Raw genomic sequence first — 20,730 nt, 5'->3', positions numbered from 1 at the left:
TGCACAGAGGCTTGGGCGCTTTGCCCAGTACAGAAGATTGTACCCTGAAAGACACAGGTGTATCACCAGGACACTGAAACTTGAGTCCTTCAAAAGTGCCAGAACAGGGTCTGCATACAGTTGAGAACCTAAGTTTTCCAAATGGTGACTTTCACTCACAGGATGGTGAGAGGCAGCTGGCTGAGGTACCATGTCCCTCTTGCAGCAAATCAATGCACTGAGCTGGTAGCATGTGACACCTCCTCAGACTCAGAGTTCATTAGCTCTGTAATGACCCTGCTTGGGCAGCACAGCTGGCACAGTCACATTCACACTCAGCTGCACTGGTAGCATTTTAAGGGAATCTAATAGGCCAGTTCAATGGAAAATAAATACAATGCAGGGTTTGAACCTTCTCAGGAGGCAGAAAAGGCACCACCATAATTCCAAAGCTGCTGTGCTTTAGAAGTATTGGAAGCTGGGGAGGTGCTCAGGAGTGTATCACCCATGTCTCTGCCCTGTCCTTCCAGACATCCCGAGGCGACACTTTTGGTCTCTGTTGGAAATAGGATACTGGGCTACATGGTCTGACCCTGTATAAATATTTTCCTTAAGCCTGTGACTGAATGGGAAATTGTTACTATTAGAGGAAGCTCCTCCTGTGCTAATTCTTCCACAATCAAGAGCTTAGCAACTGGAGGCATTTGCTTTGAGAGGAGAAAGAAAAGCATGTCTCAAGGATACGGTCAAAGTGAATCTTTATAATCATGGTGCTTTGGACATTATCTCTTTATTATTGTAAGAACTGATAAGTCAAAGGCTTGGTTGTTTAAACCATCTAAAATGTTCTCTGAATACAAGATTAGTATAGAGATTATGAGATGGTTGGGTACAGGGCAATTTGGTGGAACTTTCCCAATTCTTTTCTAATGTGATCAATAATTTCATCATATACTCCTAAAATCCTACCTATACAAGTCAGGGACTGCTGCAGTAATTCTGTTTGAGTTAAATATATAGCAGGGTTTTCATAGCAATCAGAGGGCTACTTGCCATCTGTACACACCCAGAACAATTAAATCAGCTGGATGGTTTTGCAGAGCTCACATCTTAGATAACTGACACAAGTGTTTGTAAGTGGCAGGCTGCAACCCTTGGCAATACTGATCAGAATGTTTGAAATAGTCATATTTTTTTCAAGTACAATATAACTATTATAAGAAATAACTATACAACAGAATTTCACAATGTGTTACTTTATTAAGTGATCAAACTGCAGGGAGAATTGTACATTTAATCTACATCCAGCAGCATTTTACAAGATTTTCGGTACATTTTGACATTTTAACAGTAAATGCTGCGAGTGATAGCACTTACTGCAATTCATAGTGTTGTTTGCTCTAAAGTTATGGTCTTGCTGAAAAAAACAATATTGCTTCTTTAAAATTTCATTTGAATTCACCTTAACACTTTTAGAGCCAGACTATTTATTTCATAGAGCTGTAAGAAAACTTTCATCATCAGAATTCCAAAACTATTTAAAAATTCTTTTCTAAACAGGTCATTTTTATTTTCTGGAAGGGCAAAACGATGCTCTGCTTTGTGGAAATAGTTCTGATGCTGGGTAAGACCGTATGTCATCATATTATTGCACTGTATACCAATTAGATCCATGTTATTTAGATGTGCAGTTGGAGGGAGCTATGTTTTGAGTGACCACTTTGTTTCACATAAGAATTATTAGGAGTTTACACTGGACTGAGGATTTGGGTCCCTGGTCAGAGCTCAGTGGATTGGTCAGATGAACTTAGTATTTTGTAATTTGGTATTAGTGTAGTTCCTGCCTGGATGAGAAACAACAGGCACAGCAGCTGGAAAATATGTTATTTTGCAGTTCCAGCTGCACATGAAGTACTAACAGGCTCAGAGAGTAGAAAACACTGACATTGACGTTATTAATGTAACATTAATAATTCAAGAAATGATTTTGAATATTAAGTTTTAGGAGCTTAGATTAAACTTTTGACACTAATTTTTATGTGAGTTTCCTACTTTATTTTTCTAATGTCCTTTAAAATAATTTTCTATTCAAAATAAAAACTGCTATTACTTCAATTCTGACTAAATAAAAAATCCACTTTTAATCCTGATATCTTGGACATTTCAGGTGATAATATTAAAATAACTATATAACACCCAGTTTGTCTCTGTAGGCAGTGCCCAGAAGGATATACATGTGTGAAGGCTGGTAGAAACCCCAATTATGGCTACACAAGCTTTGACACCTTCAGCTGGGCTTTCTTGTCACTCTTTCGTTTGATGACTCAAGACTTCTGGGAAAACCTTTATCAATTGGTAAGAATTCTTAAATGCAAAATAGACTAAATGTGTTTGTACCGATAATGCAGGAGCCCTAAAATCAATTTTCTTCTCTTATCTTAATTTTAACAATATGAAAATCAGAATTTTTCTTCACCTAGTCTTGCTTATAAATGTATTCTTATTTCCAGACACTACGTGCTGCTGGGAAGACATACATGATATTTTTTGTCCTGGTGATCTTCCTGGGCTCTTTCTACCTGATCAACTTGATCCTGGCTGTGGTTGCCATGGCCTATGAAGAACAGAATCAAGCAACCATGGAAGAAGCAGAGCAGAAAGAGGCAGAATTTCAACAGATGCTAGAACAACTGAAGAAGCAGCAAGAAGCAGCTCAGGTATAATTAATGGTGTATTAACACAGAAGTGTATAGAAGTAGTTTTACTAGAGATATTCACCCTCTGCTCTCTGAATTTGGAGTTCTAAACACCCATTTGGGCTTTCAGCAGCAAAGCTAGCTCAGAGATTTTCTATTCTGCACTGAAGACATTGTACTGTGAGTAATTCAGCCATAATCAAGAAGGAATATTCAAAACTAGGTATGCGTTATTAATTATGTTTCTCTTAGTCTGGTATCGTTAATACAGTATGTTAGACTTCTGCATTAGAAATAACAATGAAAGATGGAAGAAGGCCACAACCAGCACATGTTTTGAGTCTAATAAATAACTAATAAAAATTAGAAAAAGCTAGGGAGATGTTATTCTCTGGAAAGTGTTAAGATCCAGGCCATTTGGACTAGAAATTCTGTATATGTAAACTTTAAAAAGACATGATGTTGTGGTGTGCTCAGTGACACAAATTCATTCTGCAACATGGCAGGCAGCAGCAGTGGCAGCAGCAGCAGTAACAGCATCTGCAGAGTCCAGGGAGCCCAGTGCTGTGGGAGAAGCAGGAGGGCTCTCAGAAAGTTCCTCAGAGGCATCAAAATTGAGCTCAAAGAGCGCAAAAGAGAGAAGAAATAGAAGAAAAAAAAGGAAACAGAAAGAACAGTCTGGAGGAGAGGAAAAAGATGAAGATGAATTTCACAAATCCGAATCAGAAGAAAGCATCAGAAGGAAAGGTTTCCGATTATCTATTGAAGGCAATAGACTGACATATGAAAAGAAGTATTCCTCTCCACATCAGGTATTGCATATAGTTATTTTGAGTAGAAGCATACATGTAAAGCATCATAGACTGATACAAATCTACTTTAGTCTTCCTGAAACTGTAATATGACCCTATGGCATAAAGAAAGGAAACACTGAGGTTTACATTAAATGTTTTTATTGTTGCTAGTGCTTGCAAGAAAGTGCTGAAACTCCTACATTGTCTTGTAAAAAATGGCAGAGAATTAAATGTAACATCCTATCTCTGATCTTGTAATATGATAATTTTAAAATCATTAAAATATTCTCTAATTCTATGGGGTTTTGTTTAGAGTGATGATATAATATCTAAACTTACAAAAATGCTACAGTATTTTTCCACTATGTTAGCCTCATATTTTCCTCCTATATCATTGATGTTTGGACATTGGTTTGACAGGTGTAGGGTACTAAATACTTGAAAGAATGTGCAAGTGTAGACTCCTTTTTTTGCTTTATGGGAATTGTACAACTACTCTACTCAGCAGCTTTAATTGACATTAGGAGAAAGGATTGCTCAAAATTGATGTTATAAGAATCCATGAATGGTGGTATTTCTATCTGCAAAATATACATATAACGATAACATACAAATTTCACAGCAGCATTTAGCTTCTGGGAAAAGTGGTTACCCTCATAGAAGAAACACCTCCCTCCCCCTCATCTGAATAAAAATAGTAAGTTTGAAGGTTTCAACTAATAATCACATATTTTATTTGCCTACAGTCTTTGCTGAGCATTCGTGGCTCCCTGTTTTCCCCAAGGCGCAACAGCAGAACAAGTCTTTTCAGCTTCAGAGGTCGAGCAAAGGATATAGGATCAGAAAATGACTTTGCTGATGATGAGCACAGCACTTTTGAAGACAACGACAGCAGAAGAGATTCCCTCTTTGTGCCGCGCAGACATGGTGAACGGCGCAACAGTAACATTAGTCAGGCCAGTAGGTCATCCAGGATGCTGACAGTGTTTCCAGTGAATGGGAAGATGCACAGCACTGTGGATTGCAATGGGGTGGTTTCCCTGGTTGGTGGACCATCTGTTCCTACATCGCCTGTTGGACAGCTTCTGCCAGAGGTGATAATAGATAAACCAGCTACTGATGACAATGTAAGAAAGTTTTAAATAGCTTAGGCATCATGGCCTGTTCTTACTGCACCAGCCAGTGTTTTCTACAGAGTGGAATCCTTGGCAATGCTTCCTGGTTGGTCAAGCTGTGAATGCTCCTGCATCTTGTAAAATCTTTAATAGATAAAACAGCTAAGATAGGTTTGCAACCTAAGAATTTACTTCTCATAACTAACAAATGCAATTTGCAGTTTCCAAGTAATAAAATACTTGCACATTCATAAAATCACTTTGCTTTACTATATCACTGTGCTATACTTTACTTTTGCTGATCTAAAGATCCATCTGGCTATGGTCTGCAAAATCATAGTTACTACACAATTGAAACTAGTACACAAAATTGTTATCATGTAACTGCAATCAATATGATGTTGCTATTACCACTTTATCAAAATTAGCTTTATTAGTTAATTTTGGTAACATTCTTCCTTACCAGCCCTGTTAAAATGTAAGGAAGTTAAATTCTTTATTATAATTTATTTTTCATTTCTATGCATTTTCCATCCATTGCTGGTGGAATTCTGTAGTATGGATGACAAATATTTCACTGGAAGGTCACATTTCAATACACACTTCCAAAAATACAAATGTTTGTGTGAGCATATGTGCAGCACATATTGCTCCAATTCTCTTACCAAATAAAAGGTAAGATAAGATGTCTCTAAAAAAATTACTGCTTGGTTCAAAATTGTCTCCTCACATTACTAAAAAAATACTAGCATGAGGAAGCATGAGGAAGTCAGACTTTTCTTACTTGTTTCAGTTTGCTTAGGGGAAAAGATTATTATTTTCCAAAACCCAGAATATTCTGTCAGCAGGAGCAAGGCAAAAAAAAATACATTTTGTAAAAATTTCATACACTATTTCAAACTCCTTTTCTATCTGTTTAATTTTTTTTCCATAGCTTGAAGGACAGAAATGCAGAAGTTAAGTAAATAAACTCTCACTCTGGAACAGTAGGTAGCTATTACTCCATATATTTTAAGTTATTTGAAAGATACTAAAAAGTAATAAAAGTCTGGCATGATAAAAATTGAAGAGCACGAAGCACGTATCCAAGCTAAGACATTAATAACAGGGTTGTATGTAGTGTTTGCTTATCTTATTATTCCAACATGGTCTTGCCTCTTACTCTCTGTACAGGGCACCACTACAGAAACAGGAATGAGGAAGAGATTATCAAGCTCTTTCCATGTTTCTATGGACTTACTGGAAGATCCAGCTTTAAGGGAAAGAGCCATGAGTATTGCTAGCATCCTCACAAACACTGTGGAAGGTGTGTACTACACGTAACTTAATATTTAATACTTGTTCTTCAACTTCTGAAAATTTGAGTTGAAACTTAAAAACTGGTTTAAAATAGCTTAATTAACAGATTCCATCCCACAAACTGACACAGGTTTATCAGTAAACTCAAAGCTTTTTTATTCATTAAGGTTATCATGTAAGTAAGCATTTCTATCTCATTGTTTTGCCACCATCTACCTCCTGTGGTCATCAGGACTAGAGAGTCATGTTTGGCATTCATAACTGAGTGGATGCTTATTAATTAAAAATATATTATTTCACACAAAAAGGCCACTGAACATTTTTCAAATATATGCAACCATTATTAAAATAGATACGGTTTTTAGCAGTTATATTTATTCAACTCATTTTTAAAGAAGTCCTATGCTAAGTGATAAAAATGTGTTATTTTTTTTCCTGAACCAAGAATGAAAATTATATTGAAAAGTTATACCTAAGCATCACAAATTTCAAAATAAAAATATTTACATAATAGAACAGTAAGCTGGAGGAAAAGGCGGAGCTGTAATCAAGGAACAATAAAATACATAGTACAAATCAATGCATAAATTCATACTGATTGGAATAGTGACTGGAATACAAAAAAGCTTGATAGATAAGCTTTGAACACAATAAATACATTCAACAGCAATTTTTGAAGACTTTCTTGAAAAGCCCTATAAAAAAGTATCATGGGCATGCTTACAGGAGGTTAATCAGTACCACTTCCAGACTGACAGCTTGACTAGTACGATTCATACTGGATTAGGAAATGTTTGAGCAATCACATAGTTACCTGTATGAACTTTCTTTCCCACAGAACTTGAAGAATCAAGACAGAAATGTCCACCATGTTGGTATAAATTTGCGAATATTTTCTTGATCTGGGATTGCAGTCCACATTGGTTAAAAGTAAAACACATTGTCAACTTAGTGGTAATGGACCCATTTGTTGACCTGGCTATTACAATTTGCATTGTTTTAAATACACTCTTCATGGCTATGGAACATTATCCAATGACTGATGAATTCAACGGTGTACTTGCAGTTGGAAATCTGGTAAGTCTGTAGCGTTTTGATGTTCATGATTTGGAAGGAAATATGATGTACATAACTGAAAGAAGGAGTTTTAACATATTTATTTATTTATTTATTTACTCTTTAGAGTAAGTACTCTTTAGAGTAAGTAGATTTATTGGACACTTGTCAGCCTCTGGATAAGACTCTATCAGAACTTTTTTGGAAATTCCGTTGTCAGCCTGGTCCATGTAACTTAAGATACTGTAGAATCAATATATTGCAGTGTTCCCCTAAGTTCAAAATTTTAATTTTTTAAGTAAAGTCCATCTTAAACAGAAGTTGATTTGTGCAACTACAAAACTAGGAAATGCATTAATTCCATTAAAAGATACTATGCAAATAAACATAGTGTTATTTTTTCAATCAGTACAATACAAATCTTTAAGTCGTGAATGCATTTTAATTCCTTTGTTTCCTGAGCACAGGTTTACAATAGCTAAAAGAGCTATCTAAAAGCATTTCTAGAATTTTCTTCCACAGAATACTTCATGGGGCTATGTGGATTGTTTTCCTTATGTGTTTTATGTAAACTATGAAAAATATCCCGTAGTACTTTTTCCTCTTAGTTTTTATATTTTTTATCATCAGATAATTAGTAATACATTTTTTCCTCATGTTGTCAGCTATATTTTCTCTCTTCTACTTAAAAAAGATAAATTATTAAAGAATTCAGGAGTTAAGCTCTTGTAGCTCTGATGGTTTTGAACTGACAAGTTTGATCACATAGAAGTATCTGCAGCTACAGTCCTAATTGTCTTCTATTGCAAGAATTGATTTCTTGTAACAGGATTTTTAATAATCCTTGTGTTAAAATGAGGGGAAAAAATCTCAGCTCATGTAAGTAACTACAGGATTTAGAAGGGAGAATTAATAGAGAAATTAAAAGCTGGTTTTCATATACTTAGAATAAGGGAAACTCTGAATCTGAATTTCCTAGTAAAATGTAAAATCCTGTATTGTGGCATTTTAAAGACTTGTTTTTGTCCTGGTTTGATCCAGGATGAAGCTAATTTTCCTAACCAAGAAAATGCTACATAAATCTTGATTGTATATGTGACTACAAAGGGAGCACAACAGAACCTGGCTGTAAGCATCATGCTCTTCCAAGTGTAGTCTCCCTGACATAAACTCCTTCTGCAATATGGAAGCTCTCACAGTTGGCTTCCTCCAGCAGTTCCCATTTAAAGCTCCTTGACAACCCCACCATCCTGATCACTAGGCACCTAAGTCAGCAGTTCAAGCTGTATTTATTCATTCCTACCTCTTCCTCAGTGGTTCCAATCCTGTATCTTAAAAGGTAGTAACCTTTTCTTCTCTGGTATTCATATCTGGAATGTATTTAAAGACTGTAATAAAATCCAGCTTTGAGCATTGGTGTTCCTAGGCAGAGAAAGTCAAACTTTTCTTGTCCATCTCTTGATTATCCCAGTTAGATTACTCTCTTTAGCCATCCCATTCTCTGTTCATCTAGCTTGAAAATGGGTTATCAAAACCAAAACAGAAAACGCTTCAGATCAGAGCTCAGGCAGCCTTCAACAGCAGCTTTACGACATTCCTATTCTCCAGGAAATTCTTTCAAAGACTTCTTTCAAAACTACTCAGGATCACTACCTTGGTGGCTCCTAAATATTATTCCTACTGCATTCAGCACAGCATCCCATGATGAGAAACCATTGCCAGCAACTTCATGTTTAAAATGCTTTTTAAAATGCTTTTCATTCCTAGCATTAAAGTCATTGAGCCAATCAGCTTACTGAACTTACTGGCAATACCCAGGTAGAAGTTCCTCAGCTTCAGCAAACTGTTGTATCTCAAGTTCATCCCCATCTGGCAGGTGATACCAGCAAAGGAGCAGCCCCTCTGGAGTCTTAATTTGACCTCATTCATGCTGCTGTATAATGTAATTAGTATCTCAAGAAAGATGTTGTATCATGTAATTTCTTGGAAAGCAATCTGGTTTATGTTGTGAAAATCAAATTTGGGATATTATTTGTACAGTACATGAGAAAGTCCATATCCTGATAGAGTTGAAATTGGATTATAAATGTCATAAACCAGAACTTTGTGTAATCTGTTCAGTATAACATGTAATTAATTGAAAAAATTACTTGGTTTGTGTGGCACTTGTTAAGGGAAGGTGGGCATAATAAACCACTACAGTACACTGAGCTATTTTTAAGTATCGGTTTTGGATAAGGCATTGCAGAATGTAGCTTGAATTAAAAACCTATACAACAGCTAAATCTATAAAATATTTCACAATGAAATAACAAACTGCATTTTGACTTCAGGTCTTCACTGGAATCTTCACAGCAGAAATGTTTCTCAAGATAATTGCAATGGATCCATACTATTATTTCCAGGAAGGCTGGAATATTTTTGATGGTTTTATTGTAACCCTCAGCTTGGTTGAGCTTGGTCTTGCAGATGTGGAAGGACTCTCAGTTCTTCGATCGTTCCGACTGGTAAATACACATCAATTGCACTGATTTTCAATGGAGCTTAATTAAAACAATATACATTATTACCTTAAAAATTTGCTTGATACATGCCATGATACTGATCATGATGTCACTTTCATTAGTACAAATCAATATTACTTGCAGTATTTTACTGTCTTCAAAAGGAATTGTTAAAGATCCAGACAAATATGTAGGCTAGGCTTAGTTCCCATGTACTTATTATATAAACTTTAAACATCCTGCTATGCAGAAAATAAGATCAATTCACTAGATGATTTGCCTCACAGTAACAGATCTGCTCTACAAATACAGATGATTTTACCAAATGAACTCTAGATTTTAAATTCCATCTAATATGACCAATAGCTTTTTTGGCCTGTAGTAAGCTTTAATGTCAGAAAATTTTGGTGACTGCGCCTTCCATCTTCATGCTTTTAGACAAAAAGATACCTTCTGGACAGTCAGTCTCAGAGCATATTTTGCAGTAATATCAATCCACAAATTAACTTTAAAATATCTTTGTGTCTTTCTTGCTGATTGCCCTAACAATATTTTTCTTTTCTTCCAGTTACGAGTTTTCAAATTGGCAAAATCTTGGCCAACACTAAATATGCTGATAAAAATTATTGGTAACTCAGTGGGAGCTCTGGGGAATCTGACCCTGGTTCTGGCCATCATTGTGTTCATTTTTGCTGTGGTTGGGATGCAGCTGTTTGGGAAAAACTACAAGGAATGTGTGTGCAAAATCGCCAGTGACTGTGTACTTCCACGCTGGCACATGCAAGACTTTTTCCACTCTTTTTTGATTGTATTCCGAGTGCTGTGTGGAGAATGGATAGAAACAATGTGGGACTGCATGGAAGTGGCAGGCCAAGCCATGTGTCTTACTGTCTTCATGATGGTCATGGTGATTGGAAACCTGGTGGTATGTAATCAAAGTATTAGCAAAAAATTATTTGGCAATAGAATGGGCTCAGTCCTGAAGTAAACTAAGTGCTCTGGCTCTGCTTCAACAAAACGCTTAAGCAGATGGTTTCATATGATGCTTTAAGTTCAGCTTAAGAGCTTTTTTGGATAGAGATCAAAGTACTCTGCAATGTCAAAATCCTAAGAGTGTTAGAGTGAGTGCTTAGTCACATTCTTAATTTGTCTTTTGGCTCTTTGTAAATATTTTGTGCTTAAAATTATTTTATGGACTCTATACTTCTGCTGTGGTTTTTTTTATTATTTATCTCATAAAATTAGTCACCTAAATAATCTATTTTCTGCTATGTGATGGGCTAAATTAAACTTTTTAATGATGCTGAATAGCAAATCTGTTTTCTCCATTTTTAGATTATAAGATTTTGAACCAAAATATTTATCTCCTATGGGGATTTAAAGACACATTTATAGATATTAGTGAGTTGTAGGAATATTTTTGAATAGTGAACAGGGCCTGAGCATTTTAAATTTAATTTAAAAGTTCTGAGAGTGCTTTTCCTTGGTTATGGTGAATTATTGGGATTTCAGTCTTTGATGCCACTAATCTGACCATTTTTTAGTTAAATAAATGTTCTTTGTTGGGAAAAAATCTAGAATGTTCTTTTCTTACCTTTCTGCAGGTATTGAACCTATTTTTGGCCTTGCTCTTGAGCTCGTTTAGTGCAGACAACCTTGCTGTGACAGACGATGACAATGAAATGAATAATCTCCAAATTGCTGTAGCAAGAATGCAGAAGGGCATAGATTATGTGAAAAGAAAAGCACGCGAATTCATCCAAAAAGCTTTTGTTAAAAAACAAAAAGCTTTAGATGAAATCAAACCACTTGAAGATCTGAACAACAAAAATAGCTGTATTTCTAACCATACCACCGTGGAACTGAGCAAGGACCATGACTATACTAAAGATCCAAATGGAACAACTAGTGGTATAGGCACAGGCAGCAGTGTGGAAAAATACATAATTGATGAAAGTGATTACATGTCATTCATAAACAACCCAAGTCTCACTGTGACAGTGCCCATTGCTGTGGGTGAATCTGACTTTGAAAATCTAAACACAGAGGAATTTAGTAGTGAATCAGACCTGGAAGAAAGCAAAGAGGTATTTAGATATTTTGTGTATTTCTCTCTGATCTTTTAAGCATTTTTCTTTCAGCATAAGGCAGTGTATTCAGTTCTTGATCGTTTGTTATTTTGGCTCTTCTTCCTGCATGGGTATACATCAGTGTGTAAACGAGGGTTTGATTCCTGATGAACACTAGTGAGAGAAAGGGTTAAAAATTACAGTCTCTAAGAGGGGATAAGTGGCCTCACAGACTTTCAGCAATTTTAATCTGGACTTGCTGACATAAAAAGAGTAGCCTTCTCTGCTGATCCGTGCTTTTCCCCCCTCATTCTTCTGAGCTTCCCTTTCCTTTACATAGTTATTTTTAGGCTCTTACCTGCTTTTCAGTACATGGTAAAGATTCCTGCATATATACTTAAGCTTCATTATTTCTGTGTAGGTCATGAGATTATTGCCACTTGGGCTAGTTGTGGTCATAAATCTTTGCAGGCTTAATATCATCATCCATATTTATTAGTTTAAAGCCTAATCCATACAATGTAGAAGGAAAATGAAAGTTTGTACGAACTTCACATAAGTTTATTAGCTGCAACATTCAAAAACATGGCAGAATTATTTACTTATTCTGAAAAAACCCTAATATTTGCCTTAAAAATATTTACTGTGCATTTGTGATGATTTTTTTTTTTCTTTTACAGAAGTTAAATTCATCTAGTTCATCTGAAGGTAGCACAGTTGATATTGGACTTCCTGCAGAAGAGCAACCAGAAGCTGAACCTGAAGAAGCCCAGGAGCCAGAGGCCTGCTTCACAGAAGGTGTTTGGAACAAAAATAATAATAAGACTTATTTCTGAAATATGGAATAATTATCTTTTTATAATAAGTATTAACATTTATTATTGGATTACTCTTTTTTAATGTTTAAACCATGCTTATTAGTGGTAGTACTTTTGGACCATAATTTACCAAAATTATGCTACATATCAGATAAACCATTAAGAAAATGTGTTTCCAGAAATGTATCATTATTTTTAAAATCTGAAAAATATTTTTTTTAGTACAAGCTACTGCGCTTTCTAAGTGTAGTTACAGTGCCCCCACCTGGGGCAAGAAAAGTCTCACCCAGTGGACTCATTCCTCCTTCATGTTCCTTCTCTTGGTTCTTATACACACCTCAATAAAACTTGAATATGGTCATAAGCTGTATTTGCAAAGGCATTTCCTTGTGAGAAATCTTATAGATATGTGCATGTAAAGGAGGTGAGGAAAGGAATAGATTTAAAATAGTAAAGTAAGGATGCAAATGCCATTTCTTTAGAAATTGACACTGAACTACTAAGAAGGAGAAACATACTTGGATTTGGCAAAGAAAATACCATTATTGTTTACTAGTATTTTTCTACCTATATAAAAGAAGAAACAAAATCAAGTCAGCAGCTAAATAATAAAAGTTTAAATAAATTAAGGACACAAATTAGAGAAGCTAGCTGGTACTGAAAAGCTCAGAAGTCAAATAGGAGGGTTTGAAATTTTTCATACAGTAAATGCAACATTGTCTGAATTTAGTATCCCTTTCTTTTTGTGTGAACTGTGTTGAGCACTTAGTTCTTGATAAATGAGAAATACTTTCTTGTCACTTGTTAGTTTAAGTGTAAATTCCAGTTGTCTCAGTGTTAATTTTTTTTTGCTTTGGAGAAAAAGGAGGTAATTGAGGTGAAAATCTAGATGGAAAGGTAGCATTGCATCATTAAAAGAATGCATTGCCAAAAACTAATGCAATTAAGCAAAATCTCTTCTTTTTCCCCCCCTCAATACATACACTGCTTTAAAGGCTGTGTACGAAGGTTCAAGTGCTGCCAAGTAAGTATAGAAGAAGGAAGAGGAAAGCAGTGGTGGAACCTTAGAAAAACCTGCTTCAGAATTGTTGAACACAACTGGTTTGAGACGTTCATTGTCTTTATGATCCTCCTCAGTAGTGGAGCTCTGGTAAGTAAAACATAAACAGTGTCTCACAAAGTTGTCAGAAAACTTGTTAAAAGTTGGCTCTTCAAACATTATTTTAATTTAGTTTTCTCTGCCAGAAAGAACATAAAATTCCATGTCTTCAAATGACAGGTCTAAATTTCAGTCAGGCCTTTGAAAGGATGGTAGAAGAAGTTTTTTCTCAACAGTATGTCAAAAAAAGAGCTGACATAATTAGAGAGAGTTTGCCTCCTTTGCTGAAAGTGATGGTTATAGTCCTGAAGCAGGTGGAGAGTCAACATGCAAATAAACGAACATATTTAACTTTGTTATTTGAGTTTGCTCTGTAGTTTTACTGGTGTTTACTGATATAACTCAGGTAAAAGAACTGTCATTGCTGAAAAAAGAAGAGTGTGGAAGTAGCCAGCGGTAAGGGCATGAACAGCTCATAATACCTTGCAAGAGCCAGAGATGTCTTTCACAGTCTTATAAAAGCTATATGCTAGAACAGCAAGAAAGATTAAGACTGTGTGTTTGCAATTATTCCTATCTGAGAATAAGAATATATTATTTATGCTTTTAATTTAACTTCTCCTGACTCATACTCATGTAGTCTAAAGGGATATCTGTAAAAACATGAAGTTACTTTAACAAGTATGTGAGGGCAGAGTTCCTAGTGAGGCAAACTTCTTACCCAGAGATAACAGAGTATTTCTAGCATGTACTCTGGTAGATGCAATTACCCTTTGGTAAATTACTCAAGTTCCTACATCAGAAAGCAAAACTGCATTGCAAAATTTTATTATAAAACCTTTAAACCACTCCCAGCTTTAATGTACCATTACTGGTTAGTAGTTTATGATTATGCCCATCATTAGTTTTGATTAAATCTTCAGGAATCATTCTGCTTTTGTCTTTTTTAATATCAACACAACTATCAAACAAGCAACTTTTATTCAACGTCATGTGACACCTTCCCTGTGAATTGAAGCCCACAGAATTACAAAATACTCATATCTACCTATTGAATTGTGGTTCATGCTACCAAGTGGAAAAACCCTTAGTGACAAGAATTTAAATGAGAGACAAGTACTGTTAAGAGATAAGATAAAGGGGAATTTCTTTCATTGTATTTAGAGGAAGTTTGAGATGAGATCCCACAGTGTTAGCATCTCAGTGCTCGTGAGCCTAAGGTGTGTGTCATCCACAGAACATTTATTTTGTGAAAATGCTTCAGAGATCAGGGATTAGCTCAGGCCTCTGGAGATGTGAGACTCTGTTCTGTCTTCAGCTTCCTTTGTGAGATTGAAAATGTCTCTTTGGGCCTGCCAGTACTGTACCCTAATGTTCATCCAAAGGCCACACACCATTCGAGTCTCATTACAGCCAGGAAATCTGGCAGGGCCAGGCAGGCTGCAGGCTGCCTGCAGACCCCTGCCTGAGGGGCATTCAGGCAGGAACAGCCACACTTCCAGCTGCCAAGAACATGGCCAGCTCAGCCTCTGGTAAAGAGGAAATGGTATGTGTGTTGGCTCTGTTAGTGATTACATATGAGTGCCAGGTACCATAGTGCCTGATATAAATATCCAAAATTACCAATACAGAGATGTTAATTTGGTGATAGATAGACAAACACTAATCATTTGAACTGACAAATGTGAAGTGATTCAAAAGTGGGCTGGGTAAAAAAGAATGTTAGTATCGATAAATATCAAAACCTTTGCAAGCTAGCAGGACCATTCCAGTTCTTTCAAGCCAATGAAATCAATTATTCTCTGTAAGAAATAATAGCATAATTAAAATTTAAAAGCAATTAAAGGGAAAATTTCTTGGAGGACAGGAAGAATTTGTGAAAAGCAGAAGCTATATAGTTTTTCGAATGGCTAAAAAATGAAAACACACAAGAAGTGTAAATAACATTGCAAGGATCTCAGAAATTTTCTGTATCTCATAACATATGAATAATACAGTAAATCATGCATTTGACTTAGTTGTTTTTTGGTTTTTGTTTTTTTTTAAGAAAGGCAGTACTTGTTATATGATTTATTACTTAAAATTTTCAAAAAGCAGCAGAACTCAAAACCAACAGGTCAATTGCATTGTCATTGTCCTGAAAATTTTACAGCTATGGCCCTGGATTTTGAAAATGTATCTACCTACATACAAACAAATTGTTTCATTAGAGTTCAGTTCAGGCACCAGGGCAAAATGAATGCTATTTTTGAGTACTGTGAAGAATAATTCACCATCAGCAATAAATAACCTAATATCTCTGGCCAGTGGTGTGGTTGCTATGAGCTGGAAAATATAGTTCCATAGGGGAAAAAGAGGTATATAGGGAATTAGAAGGAAAGGAAACATTAGATAAAAGTGACACTCCCATGCCTTTTTTTGAAGACAGATTGTTTCCTTTTTTCATTGCTTTTTTTGTTTGTTTGGGGTTGGGGGTTTTTTTGTTACAACCTAAAGGATGTGCAGTAACAAAAGGGAACAACAAATACCTTTGAATATTTTTACTCATAGGCTTTTGAAGACATATATATTGAACAGCGTAAAACTATCAAGACCATGCTGGAATATGCTGACAAGGTCTTCACTTACATCTTCATTCTGGAAATGCTGCTGAAGTGGGTGGCCTATGGCTATCAAACGTACTTCACTAATGCCTGGTGCTGGCTGGACTTCCTGATTGTTGATGTATGTAGTATATTTCCTAGGTGTTATTTTATATTTATCTGATTTTTTAATTACTTGCTCTAGAACCATAGTATCTTATGTACACCAACTGTTTTACTTTTTGATTTAAAAAGTACGGAAGATGGAAAAAAATTCCTTATTTCTCTGTCTTTCCCTTTACACCTACAACACTGACTTTCTATACCACAGTTAAGTAAGACTGGATATTCTGCTGCCACAAGTGGTTAAGGGTTTTATTACAACATTGCTGTTGAAAGAAGTCATGCCATCCTCCATTATGCTCTTGGCTGCTCATTCCCACCTTCAGACCCACCTTTCCCCATGCTGTGATCTGAGTTGCATATAGCATTTAGATGGGTGTCTGGTCCACCAAACATCAGACACACATCTGAATTAAAACTCCTCTGGCAATAAAACTATCATCATGTCCACAAATTTCAGCATATGGCTGAATTAGATGTATCTGTAGTATTGGTGGTGTGGCTTACTAAGAATTAAAGTAAAATAAATAATGCTGAACTTGCAGTCTCAACAGCCATGTTTGAAACCAGGCTCAGTAATCTTTTCTGCAAGGGTCATCTCATACCTCTACTGTGCTGTGCTGTGAAATGGGGGAGATCGTTTCCTGATGCATTGGTACAATTATGGAGAATTTAAGAGGTAATGTTCTAAGAAAACCTCCAATGGGCAGAAACAATTACTGTTTCTGCAGTCCGTGAAGTTCTGTGTGTGAGAAACTAAAGTGCTATGTTTTATATAGTTAAGAAACCACAACCAGTTGCTACATATTTAAGATAGAAATTTCTGGTAAAACTTCTAGTAAAAACAAGTATTAAACAAGATCAATTTTAAAATGAAGATGCATTTTATCATGATTTCACTGACTTAGAAACAGACCCTGAACAGGTAAAAGAGGAACTTCATAAGCAGTTATTGACTCACGGAATTGCTAAAAATCCAATAGTTTCTCAATATTTTCTCAGCATACAAGACTTAATTAAAGCAGTTAATATTCTTGAGATTTGTTTTGTTATTGGTGCCTACAACCTTTTTGATTGGTATACATTATAGATTAAATATATCTAGAATTTAACTTCACATACAGCTGCAGATAACCATGTTCAAAGATAGGACTCATACAAAGAAAGTACCCCCCCTCTGAAAACACTTTTTTTTTGTTTAGTATTTACATTCTTCTCAAAATAGGTATCTAAGTGGCACCTATAACAAAAAATAACTTGAAGAATCATGCAAGCAGAAGCACCTGTTCCTTTTCTAAACTCATTTTCACTAATATTTGACTGTATTTAAATCATAATATTCCAAACAACCATCTTGTAAAAGTAAAAATTTGACTACTTCTTTGTGTGAATGTGTAACACCCATCCAAGTGTCTGAACTAAGCTCATTATTAAAGCCTGGATTTACACACCTGGATATTTTCTTTGGCTTTAGATTACAGCATCTTGAAAGCTTAAAAGTTTTCAGTAATGAAAAAAAACATATGATGAATGTGCTGGAGAAAGAAAAAGCTGTTAACTTTTTAAAGCTAGAGATTTCACATGTAATGTTTGATTTTAAATATGGTTCAAAAAGAGCACTGTCCTGGAGTTCTCTTTGTCTGACGCATTGTTCTTTAAAATTAAAGAGTGCATGAGATCATTATACTATTTTTGGCACAATAAATAGTTAATGAATTAGAATAGCTTAATGAAGGAGTGTTTAGGGGAAATGGGAAAGAAGCCTAAGGTATTAGTTTGAAGAGGAGCTGTAGGAAATGCAGAAAATTGGACATTTCTCACTGAGGTAATGTAGGGACATAGAATATATAAATGTCCATGGAGATCTGCTGCCTATGGAACTGTTCTTATAAGGTTTTTAAGCAGCAGCATAGTCCAGGTTACTGATGTGCCTGTGGAACACATAAATTCAGCAGCCAGGTAAAAGGATTGTTTAACTGAGTATAGAAAAAATTAATATTTCTACCAATTTCCAGAGGAGCCGCGTTGCTTCTATCTGCTATTTCAAAATAGGCCTCAATCATTTCCCTTTCAGTTTGTGGGCAATCAAATGGGCATATCAACTGTAACTACTGATCCCAACAGCAGTGTAAAATAAAGACAAAGTGGGAGCAATACCTAAAAGAAGAGATAAATTTAATTTGCTTTTTGTGCAAATGTGGTTTTAAATGCCTTCAAATCAGCAGTAGAATATGACACTCACAAATAATAATGTTTCTAGATATTGACTATAATATTGTGATTTATTCTTTGTTTACCTATCATACTCTTCTTTCATATTATTTCCTTTTTTTTTTTTTTTTAATTTAAAAGACTTCCTATTCCTGAAGAAAGTGGTTCAAAATTAGATTCTTCTAAAGAAGTTTATATCTCACATCTATGGTATGTAACGAAGTATGTACAAAATAGTAATTTGTACTCTCCTGTTTTCATATAGGTCTCTTTGGTTAGCTTAACAGCAAATGCATTGGGTTACTCTGAACTTGGTGCCATTAAGTCCCTTAGGACACTAAGAGCTTTGAGACCTCTAAGAGCTTTGTCACGATTTGAAGGCATGAGGGTAAGACAACGTGGAAGAATCTGAAATTATGCATGCATAGAAATACTCCATGCATGCAGAATAAGGAATGATAAGTCCATGCAGAAAGGCTGCACTTTTTATTATTGCATATCTCTTACTAACAGATAAGCAAAAAGCTTCATCAATTCACCTAAATCCATATGCAGTATCACATAGAAGTTACGTTCATTAAGGTTACTTTACTTTCTAGCCAATCTCAGGAGTTTTTTGTATCAGGCTTTGAAATTACCAACTATGACTCTCTTAACAGATGCTTCATAATGAAAAAAACCTAAGAAGATTTTACTAATTATTCTCCTGATAAACATATCACAATACTTAAACTGGAATCTAATTTAGCATTAGTTAATAAAGATTGTTCCTGTTATCAGTTGAAATCCTTAATTTTTCTTCCTATTTGACAAGTCACTTCTGGTCTAACGCCACAGAATTTTACTAGATGGTACTAGAGATACATTCATGCCTGCTAGTGGTTTAAATCTATTTCTGAGTTTGGCTGACTTTTAAAATAAATCAAGTTGTTTTTTTTTCTCTATGAAATTATTGTTTTTCAAAGGTAAATGCTTTTCTTATGTAAACAAAACGCTATATAATCTTCAGTAAAATGTATACAAGGTTATTTCTTACTTATTGTGAGCAATTTAAAGGCCCTGCTTACTATTCATCTCACTCAAGAAAGCATTTTAACTTATTTTTTCATTTGTTTATAACTTCTGTTCCTTAAAGCCACTGAATACAAACTAACTCTATATGCATGTCATTGAAATATGTTTTAAGAGAACGCTTTTTGCTGCTTCATGGAAACAAGAGGAAACAATGTGCTAATGAATTTCAAGTCAATTATAAACTGGTGGAATAGCCTGGAATACACTGTCTGAACAACCTCTAGATAAAAATCTAAGTTTAATCAAGTAAAATTGAGGTTTAGAATTCTGTTCCTTCAATTGTCTTCAGTTGTATTCAGAATATTGCTGACCAATTACTACTAGATTAATAAGTTGCAACTTAATATAGTAAAACTACTTTCAACAGCTTTCTCATTTGAAATTCATTAATTGATATTCAGCAGGGTAAGAGCTGGTCAAGTACTACAGACTGTATGAATTTTCATTGAAGTTTAGAATGACTATTTGATTTAACCATTTTCTCTTTTTCTTTCTACTTACTGTTCATGAACATTCAGATAAATGTGGTTTTGTACAGAGAAGTGTTGGGAAATTGCTGACAACTTTACTTTTTAAATACTGTTCTGATTAACTGCAGGAGGACTGGGAGATCAGTATAGAAGTTACACAGGGACAAGAAATGCAGCTCTTTAGACGAGGTTGGAAAAAAACAGATAATGTCTAGAAAGATGATGTCAAAATTGATTGCCAAATGTTTTATTAATTTTTTCTGTATTCTAGCATTATTGTCTTAGTAAATCTTGCTCTGAAAATATTTAGGATATTCCTGCTCAAAGATAAGTATCTATTATTTTAAATCTGCTTTCCCTTATTTCTCACTGAATAACTATGAAACTATACCAGAAGATATATAATATAATTTTCAATGCATAACATGAATAATTCATGAGCAATTTACTGTGTAGGAGTCCTGGATGAGCCTGGAAAAGCAGAAAAGTTTTCATCTCGGTCCTCCAATTTTAAAGATAATCAGGGAAGTACCTGATTCCAGTCACTTAGTAAATTTGACTGGCCAGCTATATAGGCCTTATCTTTACTTCTTAAATGTACTTCTGAAAATGTTATTTCCAAAGCACTTGTCAAGTATTCAGAACAGCTCATTGACAGATAGTAGCATTGCTTTATGAATGACTCACGAACAGTAAAAAGATTCAAAAAACAAGTAATTGACCAGCTCATGATAAGACTATAGACAAATTAACAGTCTTCTCAGAAACTGAGTTCACTTCATAAAAATCCATAAAAGCAGATTCTTTCATCTGCCAACAGAAAGTAAAAAGAAATCAACCC

The 20,730-nt window shown here is 35.1% G+C and overlaps 1 protein-coding gene across 5 annotated transcripts in view; it reads left to right on the top strand.

Moving 5' to 3' along the window:
* The window catches only part of LOC127386762 (sodium channel protein type 1 subunit alpha), a 155,923-nt gene that overhangs the window by 111,557 nt on the left and 23,636 nt on the right, over positions 1–20,730 (top strand). For 3 of the 5 annotated variants that reach the window (XM_051624296.1, XM_051624300.1, XM_051624301.1), the window contains 14 exons: positions 1,540–1,603; positions 2,193–2,334; positions 2,490–2,696; positions 3,182–3,487; positions 4,216–4,596; positions 5,758–5,890; positions 6,722–6,960; positions 9,273–9,446; positions 10,012–10,368; positions 11,048–11,530; positions 12,193–12,310; positions 13,326–13,480; positions 15,980–16,153; positions 18,611–18,733. In XM_051624296.1, coding sequence (XP_051480256.1) covers positions 1,540–1,603; positions 2,193–2,334; positions 2,490–2,696; positions 3,182–3,487; positions 4,216–4,596; positions 5,758–5,890; positions 6,722–6,960; positions 9,273–9,446; positions 10,012–10,368; positions 11,048–11,530; positions 12,193–12,310; positions 13,326–13,480; positions 15,980–16,153; positions 18,611–18,733 — 3,056 coding nt within the window. The remainder of the gene's footprint in view (positions 1–1,539; positions 1,604–2,192; positions 2,335–2,489; positions 2,697–3,181; positions 3,488–4,215; positions 4,597–5,757; positions 5,891–6,721; positions 6,961–9,272; positions 9,447–10,011; positions 10,369–11,047; positions 11,531–12,192; positions 12,311–13,325; positions 13,481–15,979; positions 16,154–18,610; positions 18,734–20,730) is intronic. The other 2 variants (XM_051624302.1, XM_051624303.1) reach the window with 1 other exon arrangement.

Source organism: Apus apus, chromosome 6 (assembly GCF_020740795.1).
Source record: "Apus apus isolate bApuApu2 chromosome 6, bApuApu2.pri.cur, whole genome shotgun sequence".
NCBI classification, from domain to species: domain Eukaryota; kingdom Metazoa; phylum Chordata; class Aves; order Apodiformes; family Apodidae; genus Apus; species Apus apus.
This window is presented reverse-complemented; position numbering and strand designations above follow the sequence as displayed.